Source organism: Panthera tigris, chromosome E1, assembly GCF_018350195.1.
Source record: "Panthera tigris isolate Pti1 chromosome E1, P.tigris_Pti1_mat1.1, whole genome shotgun sequence".
Lineage (NCBI taxonomy): Eukaryota > Metazoa > Chordata > Mammalia > Carnivora > Felidae > Panthera > Panthera tigris.
Genome location: NC_056673.1, coordinates 17,553,743 through 17,572,351, shown reverse-complemented (window position 1 = coordinate 17,572,351; position 18,609 = coordinate 17,553,743). Strand labels below are relative to the sequence as shown.

The window sequence follows — 18,609 nt, the reverse complement described above, 5'->3', positions numbered from 1 at the left end:
TTCAGTAGGGGACTGGCCTGTTCAAGTTGCTGTTTAGAGAGAGGACTCTGGCGGGAGCGTGGAGGGCTAGATTAAGAGGGGCAAGGTGGGGTGCCAGGAGCCTGGGGATGAGGTTAATGCAAGAATCTAGGTGAGTGAAGGCAGATGGTTGACCTGGGGCAAAGGGAGCGGGGAAGGGGGGTAGCGATGGGGAGTCAAACCGGAGACATGCAACGGGGCCACAGTGTGTATGGAGACCAGGTACAGATCCAGTTCTGCGGCTCCTGGTTTTCTCACACTGGCATCTTCGGCACATTCAGGGCCCCGGACTCTCCTGGCAGCTGGCAGGATGGGTCTGGAGGGGCCACTTCCCGGTCTGCCTGCCTCCTTGCCCCAGGCTCTGGCTCCTTGGCAAAGAGGGGCAGAGGAAAGAGAACAGAAGATTCTCCCTCGCCATCCAACTCCTAGGTCTCTCTTATTTATTCCACGCTCTCTCCCGATTCGGGTCCTCTCATTATTTTGAGCTGTAGAGCCTGCTGCTTCCCTGGCTGGGCTCTCCCTCCCCCGTCTGCGAAGTGTCAATCAAGCCATCAGATGAGCAGTTCAGCCTCACATCCTCGGTGGCTCTGCCCCAGGACACGAGCCGCAATTGCTGACACACAGCCGTGCGTGCGTGGGGTAGGGCTGCCGGCTCTTTCTTTAATAGTCTTCCGATCCAAAATGGGTGTTAAAATGGAATTTGAGGGGATCTCTTCTCTCCGCCTGCCCCTGTCAGGACGGCCGCAAGGACGGGGCAACCCTGAGAGAGAAGGGGAAGACTTCAGAAGCCGATTTCCTTTTCATTTCAAGGTTGGGCCACGGCCAGTGTCTGCTTTCGGAGGAGCTGTTTGAAATTCTTAACAAGAAGCGGATGCTTGTGTCCAGGAATCCAGGGCAGCCTTGTGAAGTGACGGTGGGGGAATGGAATTGTCATTTTATTTCTGAAGGGATAGTACGTTCAACAAAGGAGAGGTGGGAGACAGAGCCGCTTTGTAGCTTCCCTGGAGAACGAACAATAAGAGCCGGTTGGGGAAGGGGGGAGGGGGTGGGCAGCAGGAAGAACTGAGATTCGAACAAAGAAAGAACTTCCCCCAGCCCTGGAACCAGTGACCGAGGAGATCTGAGGAATCTGCTTCCCCGGGAGATTCCTCCCTCTCCTTTTACAAATTGTGAATGGAAGCTCAATTTTGATAGGACGTGGAAACTAATGAGCATTAATCTCAATTACTGTGCCGAATTCTCTTTAGATCTTTGATAACACGCACACACATAACTCCTGGTTGCGATCCGAGTGTGTGTATTTGTGCTCTGTTCTTTTTCTTAGGATGGTTTCATACATCCGCACGTTTCGATGTAGCCCACAGTCCTCAGCTTGTCATTTTGAATCGCTCCATAGTATTCCGTTGTGTCAACCCGCCAGATTTGCTCAGATATTCCCTGTGGCTGGGTTGTCTCCAGTTTTCTATATTGTAAGAGCATGGCTATGAATGTCTTCATACAGATGTCTTTTTCTTCCCTTGGATATTTCCTTGGGGTATAGTTCCCCAAGTCAGATTTCTAGGTCGGAGGGTTTGAACCATTCTACTGTCCCTGCACGCTGCCCCGCACTCTCCCGAAGGCCCAGACAATCTGAGTCGCCACCCTATTCTCTCCCCTTCCCCACGGCACTGACAACATCAGATTTTGTCATTGTTACTTATTGTTGCTCATTTAATAGGCACACAATCGTACCTTGAAGTTAATAAATTCCTATCTCTTTCATTGCTAGTGAGGCTGGGCACACTTCCATGGGAGGATTTATTGTCTGCTTCTCCTTGTGTGTAGACGGTTCATCTCCTCTGACACCTTATCAAGAGAAATCTGGGGACTGACCTTATATATTTGTATCAAGTCTTTACATACTTAAATAGTACACTTTTCCCCGTTGTGTCTACCATTCCTTAAGGGAGCCGTCCAACTGTGAGGAGGGTTGGGTTTGGGGGTGAGGGTAGAATTGAGATGACTTCTGGATTCTAGAGTGGTTTTTTTTTTCCAGAAGAAAAAAAAGCTGGTCATATGGTACCCCTCTTCCGGACCCCCATTTTCCTGCTAAAGGAGGGGCTGGGCTGAGAGGACAGCCGGTTGCCAAGGCCACTCGGGGGCATCCTTTGCTGGGGGCGGGAGCAACCTGGGATCACATGATCTCCCGGTCCAGTGTTTTTTCCCACTCACAGTATGGCCGTGAAAGAAACAGCAAACTGTTATTTATGTATGTACGTATGTTTATTTATTTTGAGAGAGAGCGAGAGCTCTTGTGCACAGGGGAGGGGCAGAGGGAGAGGGAGAGAGAGAATCCCAAGCAGGCTCTGTGCTGCCAGCATGGAGCTCAATGCGGGGCTCCGTTTCAGGAACCGTGAGACCACGACCTGAGCTAAAATCCAGAGTCTGACACTTAACCGACTGAGCCTCCCAGGTGCCCTGAAACAGCAAACGATTTAAATCAGAATCATCATTATGAGTTCTGACCAGTCCCCAGTACAGCACAGTGGTTAAAGGAAAAGGATCCGGAGCAGATGACCCTAGGTTCACATCTCGGTGCTTATGTTTACCAGGTGTGTGGCTTCGGGTGAGTCGTAACCTCCATAAGCCGTAATGTCTTTGGCTGTGAAGGGGGTGTTTCAATCATGGCTGCATAAAAAGCTACCCCAAAACTTAGTGGCTAAAACAACAACTGTTTTATTCTATCTCATGATTTTGTAGGTCAGGAATTCAGATGGGGCTTGGCCGGGTGATTCTCTTTCATGTGGCGTTAGTTGGGTCACTCAGCGGTATTGAGCTGGCGGCTGGGCTGGGCTGGGGGAGGGGGACATTCAAGATGGCTTCACTCTTTTTTTTTTTTTTTTTAACATTTATTTATTTTTGAGAGAGAGAGCGACAGAGCATGAGTCGGGGGTGGGGGCAGAAGAGGGAGGGAGACACAGAATCTGAAGCAGGCTCCAGGCTCTGAGCTGTCAGCACACAGCCCGACGCGGGGCTCAAACCCACGAACTGTGAGATCCTGAGCTGAAGTCGGACGCTTAACCAGCTGAGCCACCCAGGTGCCCCAAGATGGCCTCACTCTTATGTCTGGCTCCCTTGCAGTCTCGGGGCCTCCCCTCAGGGTCTTTCCCGCAGGGCAGTTGGACCTCTAACATGGTGGCTCAGAGCTCCAAGAGGGAGTCTCCAGGACAAGAAGAAGCGCTCGGTGTCTTATTAAGTCCTGGGCTAGAAAGTGTCCCGGTGTCATTTCTGCCTTACTCTATTGGTCACACAGTCACAGAGCTTGTGTTGGGAGGAGTGACCATGAATTTGGGACTGTCTTTAATGTGCCCAAAGTGGGGATAAACACGTGTCCACGTGTCCTTCTAAGGCTGCAAGGGTTAAACAAGGAGATGCGTGCAGAGTCCGATTTACCGTGAAGCTAATGACACTTCAACCACGGGGCTCCTTAATTGGATGGTCTCTTCCTAGTCTTGGCATCTAATTTTGCATTCATGATTTTTCTTTTCTCTTCCTTTTCTTTCTTCCTTCCTTCCCTCCCTCCCTTCCCTTGCCTTCCTTCCTTCTTTTATTTTTGAGAGAGTGAGAGAGACAGAGAGAGAGAGCAGGGGAGGGGCAGAAAGAGAGGGGGACAGAGGATCAGAAGTGGGCTCTGTGCTGACAGCAGAGAGCCTGATGCGGGGACGGAACTCACAAACTTTGAGATCATGACCTGAGTCAAAGTCAGACACTTAATCAACTGAGCCACCCAGGCGCCCCTCTTTTCTTTTTCTTAAAGAAGACCCCCAAATTGTATAAGAACCAGGCCCTACAAATCCTAGCTCTGTCCTGAATACATGTAAAAGTACTTACTTAGCACACTGCCTGGCACAGAGGGCGTGTTCCCTACAGGGCCCCTCCATGCCCCGGGCTGGTGCCTGGTCCCCTCTCTGTGCCTCAGGACAAAGCTCCACCTCTCTGTCCTTTCCATCTGTTCCGGATAATTTCTTCTCCTTTGTAAAAAGTGAAAGTAAGACATGCTGAGAATAATTTCATAATCACAAAACTGCCCTCCCGTTTTGTTTCCTGCGTCTACCCCCCGACCTTGCACCCCACCGGGGAGGTGGGTCTTACCCTGGGCAGAGTGCCAAGTTCTTAGCTTGGCCCTCTAGAATCTCCAAAGGAAATCAGGCGGGAGGGAGGGAAGCCAGCAGGGGGAGGCAGCATTCCTGGTGCCCAGCTCGGTCTAGGAGGCATTGAAATTCCAGGGCCGAAGTCCCGAGACAAAGATCATAATGAGACAGGAAGGTGGCATGGGAAGGAGCCATTTGCATGACAATAATTGAGCCAAGAATAGAAAGCTAGAGGGATACAAGGGTGAGGCTGGCAGCTGAGCTGGGCTAAACCTCAGATCAGACTACCCAGCTCCACTCTGCAGGAGAGGTGGGGACTGAGCCCCATGCCAGGTTTTGTGGGGAGGGAGGGGTTGGGAGAAGGATGCAGCCCAGGGGATTGTGGGAATGCTGGCCAGGCTGGACTTTGCCCTACTCCTCCTCCTTCAGCCCAGAGGCTTCTTTGTGTGTGGGCTTTGTGGCTGTAGGACTAAGTGGGCATTATGGCTGCTCAGAAAGATCTCTATGATGCCATTGTGATCGGGGCAGGCATCCAGGGCTGCTTCACAGCATACCATCTGGCCAAACACAGGAAGAGGGTCATCCTGCTGGAGCAGGTACTATGTTCCCTTTGCACTCCTGACCTTAGGGACGGTCCCTCTCTCCTCCCCTAAAGAGAAGTTTCCAGAGCCAGCAGACTTTGGAGTGAGGTCTGATTGTCAAATTGTGTGCAGTTTGCGGCTTTGCTGCCTAGTGTATTTCGTGACAACGCAAAGAAACTTCCACCGTCCCTAAGACCCACACTGGGTTTCCAGGCTCATTGCCTCCTCTTACTGCCTCCTGGTTCCTGCCCTTGACGGAGAAGTGTCCGAGGCCCTGTTCTCTTCCTTCTTGCCAGTCAGTTTCTTCTGTGCCTTTTAAAATGGTTGATCTGGCCTGGAAAAGTAATCAGTTCTGCTTTGGGTAATCTCAAGTAAAAATAATTTTGCCCAGAGGCAAAAGCTGATTTGTCAGCCTAAGAGGTAGGATTCTTCCCTGGGTATTCCTGGACTCTCACGCTGGAACCCAGCAGAAGCTTCTGTTGCTTTCTCTCACCTCTGGTTGATGGCAGCCTTATTGTTAGATACACAGGCAGGACGACTTAGGTCTTATTTTTCCCTGTGGAAAAGGTGACCCCCCGCGGGGCAGTGTACCCTGACCACGGCACATGTGGGTGGGCCCTGTGAGTCTCCAGGGTCCTTCCCCGGGCAGGTCCACCCAGCCCACCTTCCAGAGTCCTCTATCCTCCCGTCCTCTCTACAGCTATCCAGATGAGTTTTGATTTACCCTTCTTGGTAAATGAGCTAGATTGGTTAGAAACCTTTTTCAACTTCTCTATCAGTTTTATCAAAGCCTGAGGGATTCCTGGTTTAACCTTGCAGGAAACTCTCCATCCTCTGCTAAATCCCAAGGTGGCTCCCTTGTCCCGAGTGATCTGAAGCCACAGAGAAATAGCATCTGCCTCCTTGTCCATAAGACGAAGGGGGCTAGACTGGAATGATCTCAAAGGTTCTTTGTGATTCTGTTTCTCTAGGAGACTAGGTGGGGTGGGGTTACAGCAAGATGACCAAAGGCTAACTAACGAAGGGACTTTGGGATGTGAATAATGTTAGCAAAAGGGAAGCTGAGTTAGTGCTACTGAAAACTTTTGTGCCGATGGCTAAATCAGTAACTTGGCCGTGAAGGGAGACTGAATGGAAAGATCTGAAGGTGATGAGCTGGCTCCAGGGGGTGGAGATGAGGGGCGGGCAGCGTAAGGGGTAACAGCTTCGGCTGTCTCTCTTGTTTTCCGTCTCCAGTTCTTTCTACCGCACTCCCGAGGAAGCTCCCATGGGCAGAGCCGGATAATCAGAAGGGCATATCCTGAAGACTTCTACACCCAGATGATGGATGAGTGCTACCAGATATGGGCTCAGCTGGAGCATGAGGCTGGGACCCAATTACACAGGTTTGGGTGTGGGTGGGAGAATTCCTTGAATTGTGGGGCCCAGTGCCTGGGGGTGCTTGGAGTCTGTGAGGGGGCACCGCCATCAACACTTGAAATGTGGTGGAGGGACACAGGGCCCAGGGGAGTGCCAGACACGTGGAAGTATTGTGCCCACTGTCATGACGATTGCCCCACAGGGCCATCTGGCTCCTGCCTCACTCTGAGCTCCAGCACTGGGGTCAGACACATGTTCGAGGCTGGCAGAGGTTGTACTGGGAAGACTGCTGAAAAGGCACTGGGAGCAGATCTCCAGAGCTGGCTCCATGGAGCCATCTGAGACTCTTTTAGGGCAGAGATTGAAATCAAGGAGGAGGCTGCTGTCTTGATTTTTTTTTTAATGTTTATTTTTTTCTGAGAGAGAGAAAGCACTAGTGGGGGAAGGGCAAAAAAAGGGGGAACAGAGGATCTGAAGCGGGCTCAGTGCTAACAGCAGCGAGCCCTATGTGGGGCTGGAACTCACGAACCGTGAACTGCGAGATCATGACCTGAGCCAAAGTTGAATGCTCAACCAACTGAACCACCCAGGGACCCCTGTCTGGATTCTTTATATTCCTGCTAATATCATAGCCCTTCATGCTGGGTCCTCATCCCCAGAGTGACCTCTGTAATCCATGCATTCTCTCTGAATGCCTCTTCCTATAGGCCTCCTCTTCAGGCCCTGTTGCTTGCTGGAGATCTCGATTGTTCCCGTGGCTCTCTAACCCTTAAGACACTGTTGCCCGCCCCCCCCAACCTCCACTGACCTTTCAAACACTCATGGGGAGGAAGGCAGACAACCCATCATGCGCAGAGAACTTGAACCACCCACCCCACGTCCCCTCCCACCTTCTCTGTGGCTCTTAACTGAACTTTCTACAAAATCACGGCTCTATCCTACAGGGTGGCAGTTATTTTAATGGCCAGGAACCAAGAGGTTACTGTTCTGTTGCAAAAACACCATTAACTTAAGCACAAAGTGAAATCCATTATGCAAATACAGCTAGGACAGCTAATTACAGATTTATTCCAGAGGCAGCTAATGCACCCAGCACCCAAATAAAGGAGCATGTCTTGCTGAGGGGTGGCCTGGCAAAGGGACCCCTCTCTGTCAGCCATCTGTGAATACTGCTGAATGTCTGGTAGTAAAAGAAGTGCCAAGGCCACGGAGGGATCACTTCTTCCCAGCAGACACGGAGGCAACTACGATGTTGGGAGAGTGATGTTACGAGAGTGTCTGGAACCTTTCAGAGGGAACATGGTTCTGGAGACAGGCTTGGACTTGACTTGGTGCTCTACCTCTTACGGACTGCGTGACACTGGAAAAATTTCTCTACCTCTCTGTGCCTCATTTTTTCCTCACAGGGCTTTGTGGGGATGAAACGAGACTCTTAGGAAGTACTTGGCATAGTCCCTAGCACCTTCTGATAAGTGGTAGCTCCTACGACCTCTTCCGGGTCAGCGGTATCCTATCTGCATTGCACAAGGCAGGAAGAAGGGCAGGAGGAGACACGTGGGGCGTAGCAACCATGGATAAACCGCTGCTGGAGAGAGGGAAAGGAACCGCTGGGTAGGAGAGTCTCATAATCTCACAATCCTTTCCTTGGCAGGAATTTGGAAGGGCTTTGGGACCAGGCCGACCTGCTCTACACGTCAGCTCCGACACATTTAGCTATATGGTTTAACTCTACGAGACTCAGTTTTCTCATCTGTAAAGTAGGGGTATCTATTTCATGGGGCTGCTGTGAGGATAAGTATGTGAAGGGCTTAGAGTAGTACCTGACAAGTCCCTCGTCATCACTGACACCATCATCACCTATTTAATGCTTGTGATAAGAGACTAAGGCTGTTTTAAAAGGACTCAACACCGGTTAACTCATTTATTTCTCCCCGCAGCCCTTTGAGAGATTTGTTACTGAGTAGTCAGGGTCCTATTCCTGCAAATCACAGGATTACTATACTCCTAGTTAGTCTAGAATAGGGCTTGGCGAACTTTTCCCGGAAATGGCCACATAGTATTTTAGGCTCTGCAGACCATATGGTCTCTGTTGTAACTATTCAGCTCTGCCAATTACCCAACTCCTGCCATTGTAGTGTGAAAGCAGCCACAGATGATATGTAAATAACTGAGTGTGGCTGGGTGCCAATAAAACTTTATTCACGGACGCTGACATTTCATATTCTTCTCATGTCATGAAATGTTCTTTTGTTTTTTGTTTTTTTTTAATCAACCACCAAAAAAAATACAAAAATCATCTTGGCTTGTGTGACAAACAAAAACAGGTGGTAGACCTGATCTGGTTCCCGGGTCATGGTCTGCTGGCCCCTGGCTTAGCAGATACCACAGACTGGTTACTTTGTCCATCCCCTCTGTCCCAATAAATTCGTGTCTAAATCATCCCTGGTGGAAAGACTACTAATGTTTATTTAAAGATAGGGACAGGGGCGCCTGGGCAGCTCAGTCGGTTGAGTGTCCCACTTCGGCTCAGGTCATGATTTCGCGGTCCGTGAGTTCGAGCCCCGCGTCGGGCTCTGTGCTGACAGCTCAGAGCCTGGAGCCTACTTTGGATTCTGTGTCTCCCTCTCTCTCTGTCCCTACCCTCCCCCTTTTTTTCTCTCTCTCTCAAAAATAAATAAACATTAAAAAAATTAAAGACAGGTACATATTGGGGCACCTGGGTGGCTCGGTTGAGCTTCCGACTTCGGCTCAGGTCATGATCTCATGGTTCACGAGTTCGAGCCCCACATCGGGCTCACTGCTGTCAGGGCAGAGCCTGCTTCAGATCCTCTGTCTCCCTTGCTGTCTGCCCCTCCCCCACTTGCACACATGTGCGTGTGCACGCGCTCTCTCTCAAAAATAAATAAAAACGTTAAAAAAAAAAAAAGACAGGGACGTATGATAGCCCCTCTTAAAAGACCACTCTGATGCCTAGAATCCCCAGTTATGAAAAAGAAAGAGTACAATGAATGTGCTTTGGAAAACCTTCCGAGTTCTACAGAGTGCTAGGTGTGTTGCTATTATTATTTGAATCATTATCACGTCCTTTCTTGTGGCTAATCTGATTGACTCGGGCAGGCTAATTTCTTTGGTTCTTTTCTTTAGGAACACAGCACAGGTACTTCCCGTTCCAATTCTTTTTGCTTTTATTCTTAATTCTGATTTTCTACAATGATGCATCATCTCTGGGGTTCTTATTCTCCGAGGTTCTTCCCGGAGAACCAGCACAACATCATGATCTAACCGGTAGATACAGATGTATTTACTTAAGGCCACTGCACAATGATTAAAAAAGCAAACAAACAGACCACCAAACATCTTCAGGAGTTGCCGGTGAAGGTGGTTGTCCGATTCTTTTCATTCTGTTCTGCCTCTTCCTGTGACAGTGGCATACTAAACATGGGTGGGCTCAGGATATTTGCATATATTCTGGGTACAGACAATGACACAGGTGCCGGATCACAAGGTCCGAGTCTTTTGTGACGGGTACAGCCAGGACGCTGATACCACCAGCAAATCCCAGCTCTGGGGCCCAGCTCTTGCTTGCCCCGCCTTCTCCCTTTGAGTCCTAATATCTAGCTCCTGACCCAGGCTGCCCCTGCTTAGCTGACAATATCAGACAAGATCACAGCCGTAGGCAGTACAGCTGCTGGCAGAACCTGGTGGCCCCCTCCGCAGCTGCTGCTTCCTGTGTCTGTGAAGTGCCTGGCTTGTCAGCCACATCCCCTCCCTGGAGCAGAGTCTTTGTTAACCAATTCCACCTCGGCCCACTGAGCGGAAGATGAAACGCCAAGAGCTCCTCCAAAACCAACAAAGACAGCAGCCATTACCGAGTCCCCTCCCCAAGGTGACTCTGGGAGCTGGCTTGCCGTGCACTTTAAACCCCCGAGAGGAGAAAACGGGAGCCTGGGATGGGAGGTGGCTGACGCGGGGTGCGCTGCCTGCCCCTCCCGATTCCTGCTGGCTCCATCCGGTGCCCTGGCCTCCTATAGGAATGGATGGAAATCCCCTATCACCAGCTCCTTACATCATGTCCGAGGCTTTAGTCGGCCAGAGGAGTCAACAAGGCCCTTGGGAGGATTCTTCGATTACCTCTTCCTAGTGCTGGATCCGGCTGGGGTTGGAGGAAGACGCCCGTTCACACCACACGCTCTGCGCTCAGCTGACTGCGTACTGGGAGCTGGTAGCTGCACTCCTTCCAGGGTTCCCTGACAACCCAGCTTCGCTTCAAGGTGCTCTCTTTCTAGGCCAGCCCTGACCAGGCATTTCCCGGACAATTTTTTTTTTTTTTTCCTTGCGACGGCCTTGTCTCCTCTCATTCCTCCCCTCCCCTAACTTTGTAGCCTAGGTCCGAGCAGAAAGAGAGCACAGGGAGACCCAGAGCACAGGGGTGAGAAATTGATGCAGAACTAGCCGGTCTGTTTATTGGGATCTAGGAAAAGCCATTAAGAAAATAAGCATTTAAATGATTTCAATCCGCCCATGGAAGTCATCTATCTTCATACTGGGGGGAAAAGGCCCATTCTCTGATCCCGGTTTTGACTGACTGATTTCCAATTCTCTAAGCATTTCCCACAGGAGCCTCTCACCTATCTCCCATAATGACAGGCCTTTGCATTTCCAGGCAGTGTTTTACATTTATTTCCGATTTGCTCATAATGGTCAAAAATCTCTCTCCAATCGGAGGCATTTCTCCAGCCGTGCGCGGTTTCCCTCAGGCCAAATAGCTCAGCTGTGATCCACGGAAAATGAGAATTTCCCAAACGCATCTTCGGACCAGGGGAGGGTCCAGCATCACAAATTCAGATGGAAAATTTCCCACTGTTAGATCAATATCTGGGCTAAGAAATAAATGCCACAGGGGCAGAGAGCTGGAGCAAAATGATTACAATTGGCACAATTACACTCACCGGCGGAATCAGCTCACTGATTACTCCTAGGGACGGGAGCGCCCGCTTCATCCACCGCAGGATGGCTTGGGAATTAGAACATCACTCAGCGTTTCATAATTCGACTGATTTGCCCGTTGTCTTGGCATGAGTTTGTTTTCCCCATACAGTACATTCCTGTAAGAGGGGTTCTTACTTCAAGGGAAGAAAGAAGGAAGAAAGGGAGGGAGGGTGGGAGAGAGGAAGGGAGGAAAGAAAGTGACCGAGTCTCCGAGTCTACGTGGAGAGACCGAGAGATGGGGAGAGACCGAGAGACGGAGGTTGCTCTGTTGCAGGCAGGGGTTGGAATACGTTGCTCTGAAATTTCTGAGCCAGGGATCTGACATTGTAACCGCGGAGGTGAGGGTTCAGCCAGGTCTTTCCCAGAATTCTCCCCAGCTACAGCCCCAGAGGGTAGAAAGGGCTCAAGAACATATCCTTGCATGACTTCTGAATTATCCTCTCCACTGAGAAGTCTACCAGGCAAGTTTTCATTCCCTGAGAACCCATCTGAAGTCCTTTTGGGGGCCACGGGGAAAGGACCCGGCTGGCGAGTGGGGATTCGACAGCATCTTTCCTCTGCTAAGCTTTGAAGAGGCAGAGGCTCTCACTGCTTTCTCACCAGTGGTGGATGCCGGGTAGGCGGGGGCCGCGGCCAATGGATTGGCCACGCTGCGCGGCTCTGTGTACTGACACCGGCCCTGGGGCCTGCTGTGTCCCTACCCCCTCCCAATCTTCTCTTTAATCCCCCAACCAGATAATGTGGGATTTGGAAGCATGTAATATCCATGAGACTCCATTATAGGCTATTACGAGCTTTATACACAGTACCTGGGGGATGTACCAGGCTGATGCTGGTCACTGCGGCTGCCGAAAGCGAGAAGGGACTACAGCAACAGTCCCGAGGTCCAAAGTGACCCTTCTATGGTTTAGATCAGTTTCCCCCAAAAGGGAGCTCTGGTCTCTTGTGACAGAGAGACAGGAAAGTATTCAAGAGAAACAGATTTCACTCCCCCAGAGAGTAAGAAGCATAAAAGGACGCATAGGGAGAGACAAAACCATAAAGTCACTGAATTAATTGCTGGAACCCTAAGAGACCATCTACTGGTGTTTCTGCAGGAGGGTGCTATTGGCATTGGGGTAGGATCTTCCTGAGCATTGCAGGTTTAGCGTCCCCAGCCCCTGCCCACTAAATGTGAGTGGCAACGCCTAGGCACTGTGATGACTAAATAAATGGCCCGCGCCATTCACATGCCCTAGGGTCGGGCGGTACCACCCTGGGGTGGCACCACCGATGGTCCAACAGGCACGTGTTCCAGGGGAACGTGGGGCCTGGAAGAGTGTGCAACAAGAGCAAGGTCCCGGGGATGTCCCAGGATGGGACCCAGAGCCAGGTGTCCCGATTTAGGATCCTTTCCATAAGACAGGCAGCCCCCAAGGAGGAACCAAGCACAGGCCAGCGCAGCAGGGGACAATAAGTCATATGACAAGAAAAGGGACAAAGGAAAAGAAACAGCAGGGGGTGGCGTGGGGGCAAAGAGACTAGAGATCAGGGGCACGTGGGTGGCTCAGTGGGGTTAAGCATCTGACTCTTGATTTCAGCTCAGGTCATGACCTCACGGTGTGTGAGTTTGACCCCCGAGTTGGGCTCTGCGCTGACAGCACTAAGTCTGCTTGGGATTCTCTCTCCCTGGCTCTCTGCCCTCCCCCGACCCACACTCTCAATCTCTCTCTCAAAACAAATAAATAAACTTAAAAAGAATACAGATCAGAATAGTGAATGGATCAAGGGAGGGAGGAAGAGGAAGAAACACCTTTCCAGGTGAGGATTTCAGATGTCTGCCCTATGGAAGGACAAGCAAACCAACAGTGAGAGCCCAGGGTGGACTTAGGAATGGGCTGGCAGTCCGCTCAAGAATACTGACAGCGACCCTAACAACAGCATTGAGATGACTTTACCCATTCTTTTTATTGTTAATTTTTAAAATCTTTTTAAGTAAGCTCCACGCCCAGTGTGGGGCTTGAACCTACGTTCCGGACATCAAGAGTTGTGTGCTCTGCTGACTGAGCCAGCCAGGCGCCCCTGACTTTACCAGTTCTTTGAACAGGAGGCTGAGACCTCCTTGATGGGACCCTTGCTGAAGAATGAGACAGAAGGGCCCAGGACCCTGACTCATACCCTCACTCACGTGCCTTTTTTTTTCTTTTTTTTTTCCTTTTCTTTCTTTCTTTCTTTCTTTCTTTCTTTCTTTCTTTCTTTCTTTCTTTCTTTCTTTCTTTCTTTCTTTTTACAGGCAGACGGGGCTACTTCTGCTGGGAATGAAGGAGAATTCAGAATTAAAAATGATCCAGGCTACTTTGTCTAGACAGGGCGTGGAGCACCAGTGCCTTTCAGCTGAGGAGCTGAAACAACGTTTCCCCAATGTTCTGTTGGCTAGGGGAGAAGTGGGGGTCTTGGACAAGTCCGGAGGAGTTCTCTATGCAGACAAGGCCCTCAGAGCCCTGCAGGTAGTGTGTGCGGCTTTTGGGGCAACGCAGCCCCTGCGGTGGTTCCAATCTGCCGTCTCCCAATCACCTTGGCTGGATGAGGGCCTTTGCCCTGCTGGCTTCATTCTCGACCTTTTGGGCAGGGCGGTCTTATAGGCCCTGCTAAGCCTGGTCTTTATGGGACAGGGGGTCTGGAGTCGGAGCCCTCTCTTCTGCCCTAAGTGAAGGACTTTGTTCACCAGGGTGAACCACATAACTATGTAACTAACTTGCCCTTCCCTGCTGCTGCCTTTTTTAGGATGCAATTCGACATCTGGGAGGCCTAGTGTGTGATGGAGAGAAGGTGATGGAGATAAAACCGGGGTTCCCAGTCACGGTGAAAAGTACGGCCGGGAGCTACCAAGCCAAGAGCTTGGTCATCACAGCGGGCCCTTGGACCAACCAGCTCCTCCGTCCCCTGGGAATAGAGCTGCCTCTGCAGGTAAGGGGAGCTGGAAGCCTGAGCGTTGGTGCTTAAGAGAAGAAGCCTTGGCGTCAGACGGACTCAGGTCTGAGTTCTGGATCTGCCACTTGCTACCAGATGACCTTGGGCAAATTAGGATACCTCATGAGCCTCAGTTTTATAACCTGTCGAATGGGGATATGACATGAGAATTCAATGGAGAATTATGGAGAATTAAATTATGTAATAAATATGAAGCCCTTAGGAAATGGCTTGACCTGTAGTAAGCGTTCCATAAATCTGAGGTATTATTAACTCCGGGAGGGGGAGAGAGAGAGAGAGAGAGAGAGAGAGAGAGAGAAGTACGGCCGGCTGTAAATAAATATTAAAAAAACAAGACTGGAAGAAGAGACAGATGCAGAGATCTTTGTACCTCATATCAAAATGTAACATGTCGGGAGCCTGGGTGGCTCAGTTGGTTGAGCGTCCGACTTTGACTCAGGTTGTGATCTCACGGTTCGTGACTTTGAGCCCCATATTGGGCTCGCTGCTGTCAGCACAGATCCTGCTTCAAATCTCCGTCCCCCTCTCTCTCTCTGCCCCACCCCCACTGGTTCTCTCTCTCTCTCTCTCTTTCAAAATCAATAAATAAACTTAAAAAAAACAATGGAACATGTCAATGACGTGAGAATTGGGTGAAACAACGATGGACGAGTTAAGAGGGGGCACCCAGCTTGTATTCAAGAGCTACAGGACCCCAGAAGAAACTGTTCTTTTATAGTTTCAGGGCTTCCCCCCCCCCCCTTTTTTAATGCTTATTTATTTTTGAGAGACAAAGAGAGCGTGCGTGGGGGAGGGGCAGAGAAATCAGGAGACACTGAATTCGAAGCAGGTGCCAAGCTGTCAGCAAAAGCCCGAGGTGGGGCTCGAACCCATGAATCGTGAGATCATGACCTGAGGTGAAAGTCGGACCTTAACCGACTGAGCCACCCAGGCGCCCCCATGGCTTTCCCCCTTTATCTCCCACTTCCTCTCTCTGCTTCAAGACCCTGCGAATCAATGTGTGTTATTGGCGAGAGAAGGTTCCCGGAAGCTACGGTGTGTCCCAGGCCTTTCCTTGCTTCCTAGGCCTGGGCCTCAGCCCGGCTCCCCACCACATCTACGGGCTGCCCTCTGGAGAATACCCAGGGCTGATGAAGGTGAGCGGAAAGGCCCAGAGAAGGCTGGCAGGGGCCCATGCAGATTTGGGCCAGCTGCTCTAATGTCCTTTTCAACAGATCCCTCAGAACCCCCCTCCCTTTTGGGGAGCAGAAGGAGCAGGAGAAGAATACTTCACCATTCCCTATTTGCACACAAGACCCCCAGCTGTCCTGAGGCGGCAAAGGGAGCCCTTCCTTTGAAAACACAGGGTCGGAGGGGGAAGGAACAGCTAAGGCAACCTCGAGTGGCATCACACACAGCATCGGTCAGGACTGGGGAAGGCTGGGATGATGGATGGGGGCCCTCCTCTGTGAGAGCCTGCCCCCTGGGCTGGGGGGTGTGCAGGAAGGCCGGCCCTCGCAGCTCACACCGCTCTGATTGGGAGCTAGGTCTGCTATCACCACGGCAACAATGTAGATCCTGAGGAGCGGGACTGCCCGGAAGCATTCTCAGACATCCAAGACGTCCAGATCCTGGGGCGCTTTGTCAGAGATCACTTACCTGACCTAGAGCCCAAGCCTGCCCTTTTGGAGCCCTGCTTGTACACGGTAAGGGTGTGGGCGGCGGGGCAGGCCCCTCTCACAGCCCCGGAGAACAGGGGAAGGAGACAGAACTCAGCACTGCTCAGGCTCACATCTAATTGACCCCTGACATGATATGTGACTTGAAACAAATGAGCTTATTTCCGTGGGTCGGTTCACCTCTACCGGAGAAGCCCCGCTAGAGGTTATTCATATTCCTTTTCATTAGCACACGAGGCTGATGCCTGGCTGCCCCTCGCTATGTTTCCCAGAAGAGCTCTAAAAGATTTTTTGGCAAGATGTTCTAGTTGAACAGGCCTTAGGGACGAAGAGAAGAGACAGATGTCACCAGCGCCTGAGGCATCTTGGCTAAAGTTAGTTTACACGCATTAGCTGAGCACCTACTGTGTTCATAGCTCTGTCTGAGAAGAGAGGCAGATGGACAAATGAGAAAGACTGTCGCACCCGGAGGGGGCACTGGCATGCAGAACGCATCCTTGTGCCCCGTTCCCATTTTTTCTGGAAAGCAACCCAGCCTGGTCCCCTCCCTCCCTTGCCTGCGGCTCTTCCTCTTCTTTCTATCCTCAGAGGACACAGGTGTGATCGTTTCTTTCTAGAACACCCCTGATGAGCACTTCATTCTTGATCGACACCCAAAGTATGACAACGTTGTCATCGGTGCTGGATTCTCTGGTGAGCCTGAGCAGGGGAAGACGTGCCTTAAAGCTGACCTATTTCAGTACCAGGCAGAATGTTGTTTTTTCTTTCTTTCTTTCTTTCTTTCTTTCTTTCTTTCTTTCTTTCTTTCTTTCTTTCTAATGTTTATTTATTTATTTTGAGAGAGAGAGAGAGAGAGAGAGCTCAAGCGGGGCAGGGGCAGAGAAAATGGTGTTTTCTGTGCTCTTGGCCGGCCAAAGTCTAGACTCGACTGTAAAAAGGTGCTGGGTGGTGCAATCAGAGAAGAAAGGATAGCTCTGGTGGGAGGCAGCTTCCAGTTTTGGGATGCGGACCAAGAAGAGAGGTGGCCTTATTTGGGGACAGGGTAGCAGACATGCAGGGACCCCAGCCGCTGTCTCTGAGGAGGCTTGACAACCTGCTCTCCTTTCCCTAGGACATGGATTCAAGCTCTCCCCTGTTGTGGGGAAGATCCTGTATGAATTAAGCATGAAATTAACGCCATCCTATGACTTGACACCTTTTAGAATGAGCCGCTTCCCCGGCCTGGGCAAAGCCCACCTCTGACCCCTGGCCAGCGCCTCCTTTTTGTACACTGGAGCCGGGAATAAAGCCCTCTGGCTGTAACATGCCCTCGTGTTCTCCTGCCTCTCTTGAGTCCCCTGTCAACGCCGCATGATTGAATCGACCTTCTCTCCCTGGCCAGCTCGCCAGTCCTCACTACTTTTTTTGCTTCCGGAAGGTCAACCAGATATTCCACAATCACAGAGTAGCGAGGACCTTTGAGATGGCTGTCTCAATAAGGAGGACGCGTAAGGAGTGGCTCACGGGACCAAAGCAGTTGTTAAAATTCTCTTCGCTGAGGCATTTGATAAACCTGGGGTGGATGCGACTAACGCTGCCCAGGGGAGGGCAAACAGAACGATGTGTAGACCGCTGCTGCCCTTGGAGTTCCTTTTGCGAAAGCTGGAGCCACCCTCCATCACAAACTCCCATAAAATCTGGCTCACCTTGGGTGCACAATAAATGTTTGTTGGGAAAAATGTGTTGAGCAAACAAATAAATAAAAAGCTGCATTGCACTAAAGTCTGCGGTGGGCTGTATTTTCCATGCGACCTTATTTCTCAGAGACTTTAATTGTCTAACTCAGCACCCCAGAGTCCATTATCCCAGGAATCCTTGGGGTCTTCATCCTCTCAGGGCACCGCGCCCTCTCTCCCTGGATTCTTTGTCTGGTTCTCGTCCTCTCTCTGGTTCTGCGAAGACGCTTAGCTCCCCAGTCTCTCATTAGGGTGTATTGTCAGGTCCTTATGAAGATGGAGTTGTTATACCAGAAAGGAAGAGAGAGGCACACTCGCTTAGAAACCCTGTTCAATGTTTGAATGTTAAATGTGCCATTTTATTATCATTAGGATTGCTCCCACTTAATGAAACGGCATTAGCACCGAGTCGGCTGGCCTCCTCGCACTAATTGCTTTGGAAGGGAACAGGCTCATAACTACCCCAGGGTGGGTGGAGGGGTGAGGGGGGTAACAGGGACTCGAGCGGGGCCCATCGAGCTCCGTCGAAACCCCAGCAGGAGCAGCTCCAGACCGGGCCAGTGTGACTTGAGAAAAGGCCTGCTCTGGGGAGAGAAAAACTGGGACCAGCTGGGGTGGAAATGTCAGGAGGAGGCAGTGAGTGGGAAGAGAGGGAAATGGGAATAGGAGTAAAAAATATCCCCAAAGGAAAGACAACACAGAGGAGATTGCCTCGTAGGCCTAGGCACACGGATCGGCGCTGATTTCTCCGGGGAGTTGTAAAAGCCAGCCAGTCTCCCGCGCCCCAGCCAGGCCTGCTTCTTAGGTGCTCTCCGAGGCTCCCCTGCACCTCAGCCTCCATAAAGTGGGAATAATCACGTCCGCAGAGTAGGAATAACGCTGAGGTGATGCCAAGCGCCAGGAGCCAGACAGACGCAAAAGGACAAACACTGGAGGATTTCACCCACAGGTGACGCTTAGGGCAGATTCACGGGGACGGGAAGTGGATGGTCGCTTCCGGGGAGCTGAGGAGAGGGGGGAATGGGGAGTTCGTGTGTAAGGGATGCAGGGTTTCGGTTCGGGAAGATAACAAAGTTGTGCAGATGGTGGTGATGGCTTCACAACACCGTGGTTTAACACATTACAAACACAAACGTGGTTTAAGAGAGTGTACTCAATGCCACGGAACGGTGACACTTAAAGATGATTA

The 18,609-nt window shown here is 50.9% G+C and overlaps 1 protein-coding gene across 6 annotated transcripts in view; it reads left to right on the top strand.

The window, feature by feature from the left end:
• Window positions 1-17,449, top strand: part of PIPOX (pipecolic acid and sarcosine oxidase) — a 41,017-nt gene extending 23,568 nt beyond the window's left edge. The window contains exons 1-9 of one of the 6 annotated variants that reach the window (XM_042967100.1): window positions 4,317-4,744; window positions 5,966-6,114; window positions 13,350-13,563; window positions 13,841-14,023; window positions 15,031-15,183; window positions 15,574-15,732; window positions 16,323-16,398; window positions 16,817-16,856; window positions 17,123-17,449. In XM_042967100.1, the coding sequence (XP_042823034.1) occupies window positions 4,631-4,744; window positions 5,966-6,114; window positions 13,350-13,563; window positions 13,841-14,023; window positions 15,031-15,183; window positions 15,574-15,732; window positions 16,323-16,398; window positions 16,817-16,856; window positions 17,123-17,153 (1,119 nt within the window). In that variant the 5' untranslated portion in view covers window positions 4,317-4,630 and the 3' untranslated portion in view covers window positions 17,154-17,449. Of the gene's footprint in view, window positions 1-4,316; window positions 4,745-4,775; window positions 4,838-5,965; window positions 6,115-13,349; window positions 13,564-13,840; window positions 14,024-15,030; window positions 15,184-15,573; window positions 15,733-16,322; window positions 16,399-16,816 lie in introns of those variants that run through there. The other 5 variants (XM_042967101.1, XM_042967102.1, XM_007076065.3 and 2 more) reach the window with 5 other exon arrangements.
• The last annotated feature ends 1,160 nt before the right edge of the window (window positions 17,450-18,609 follow it).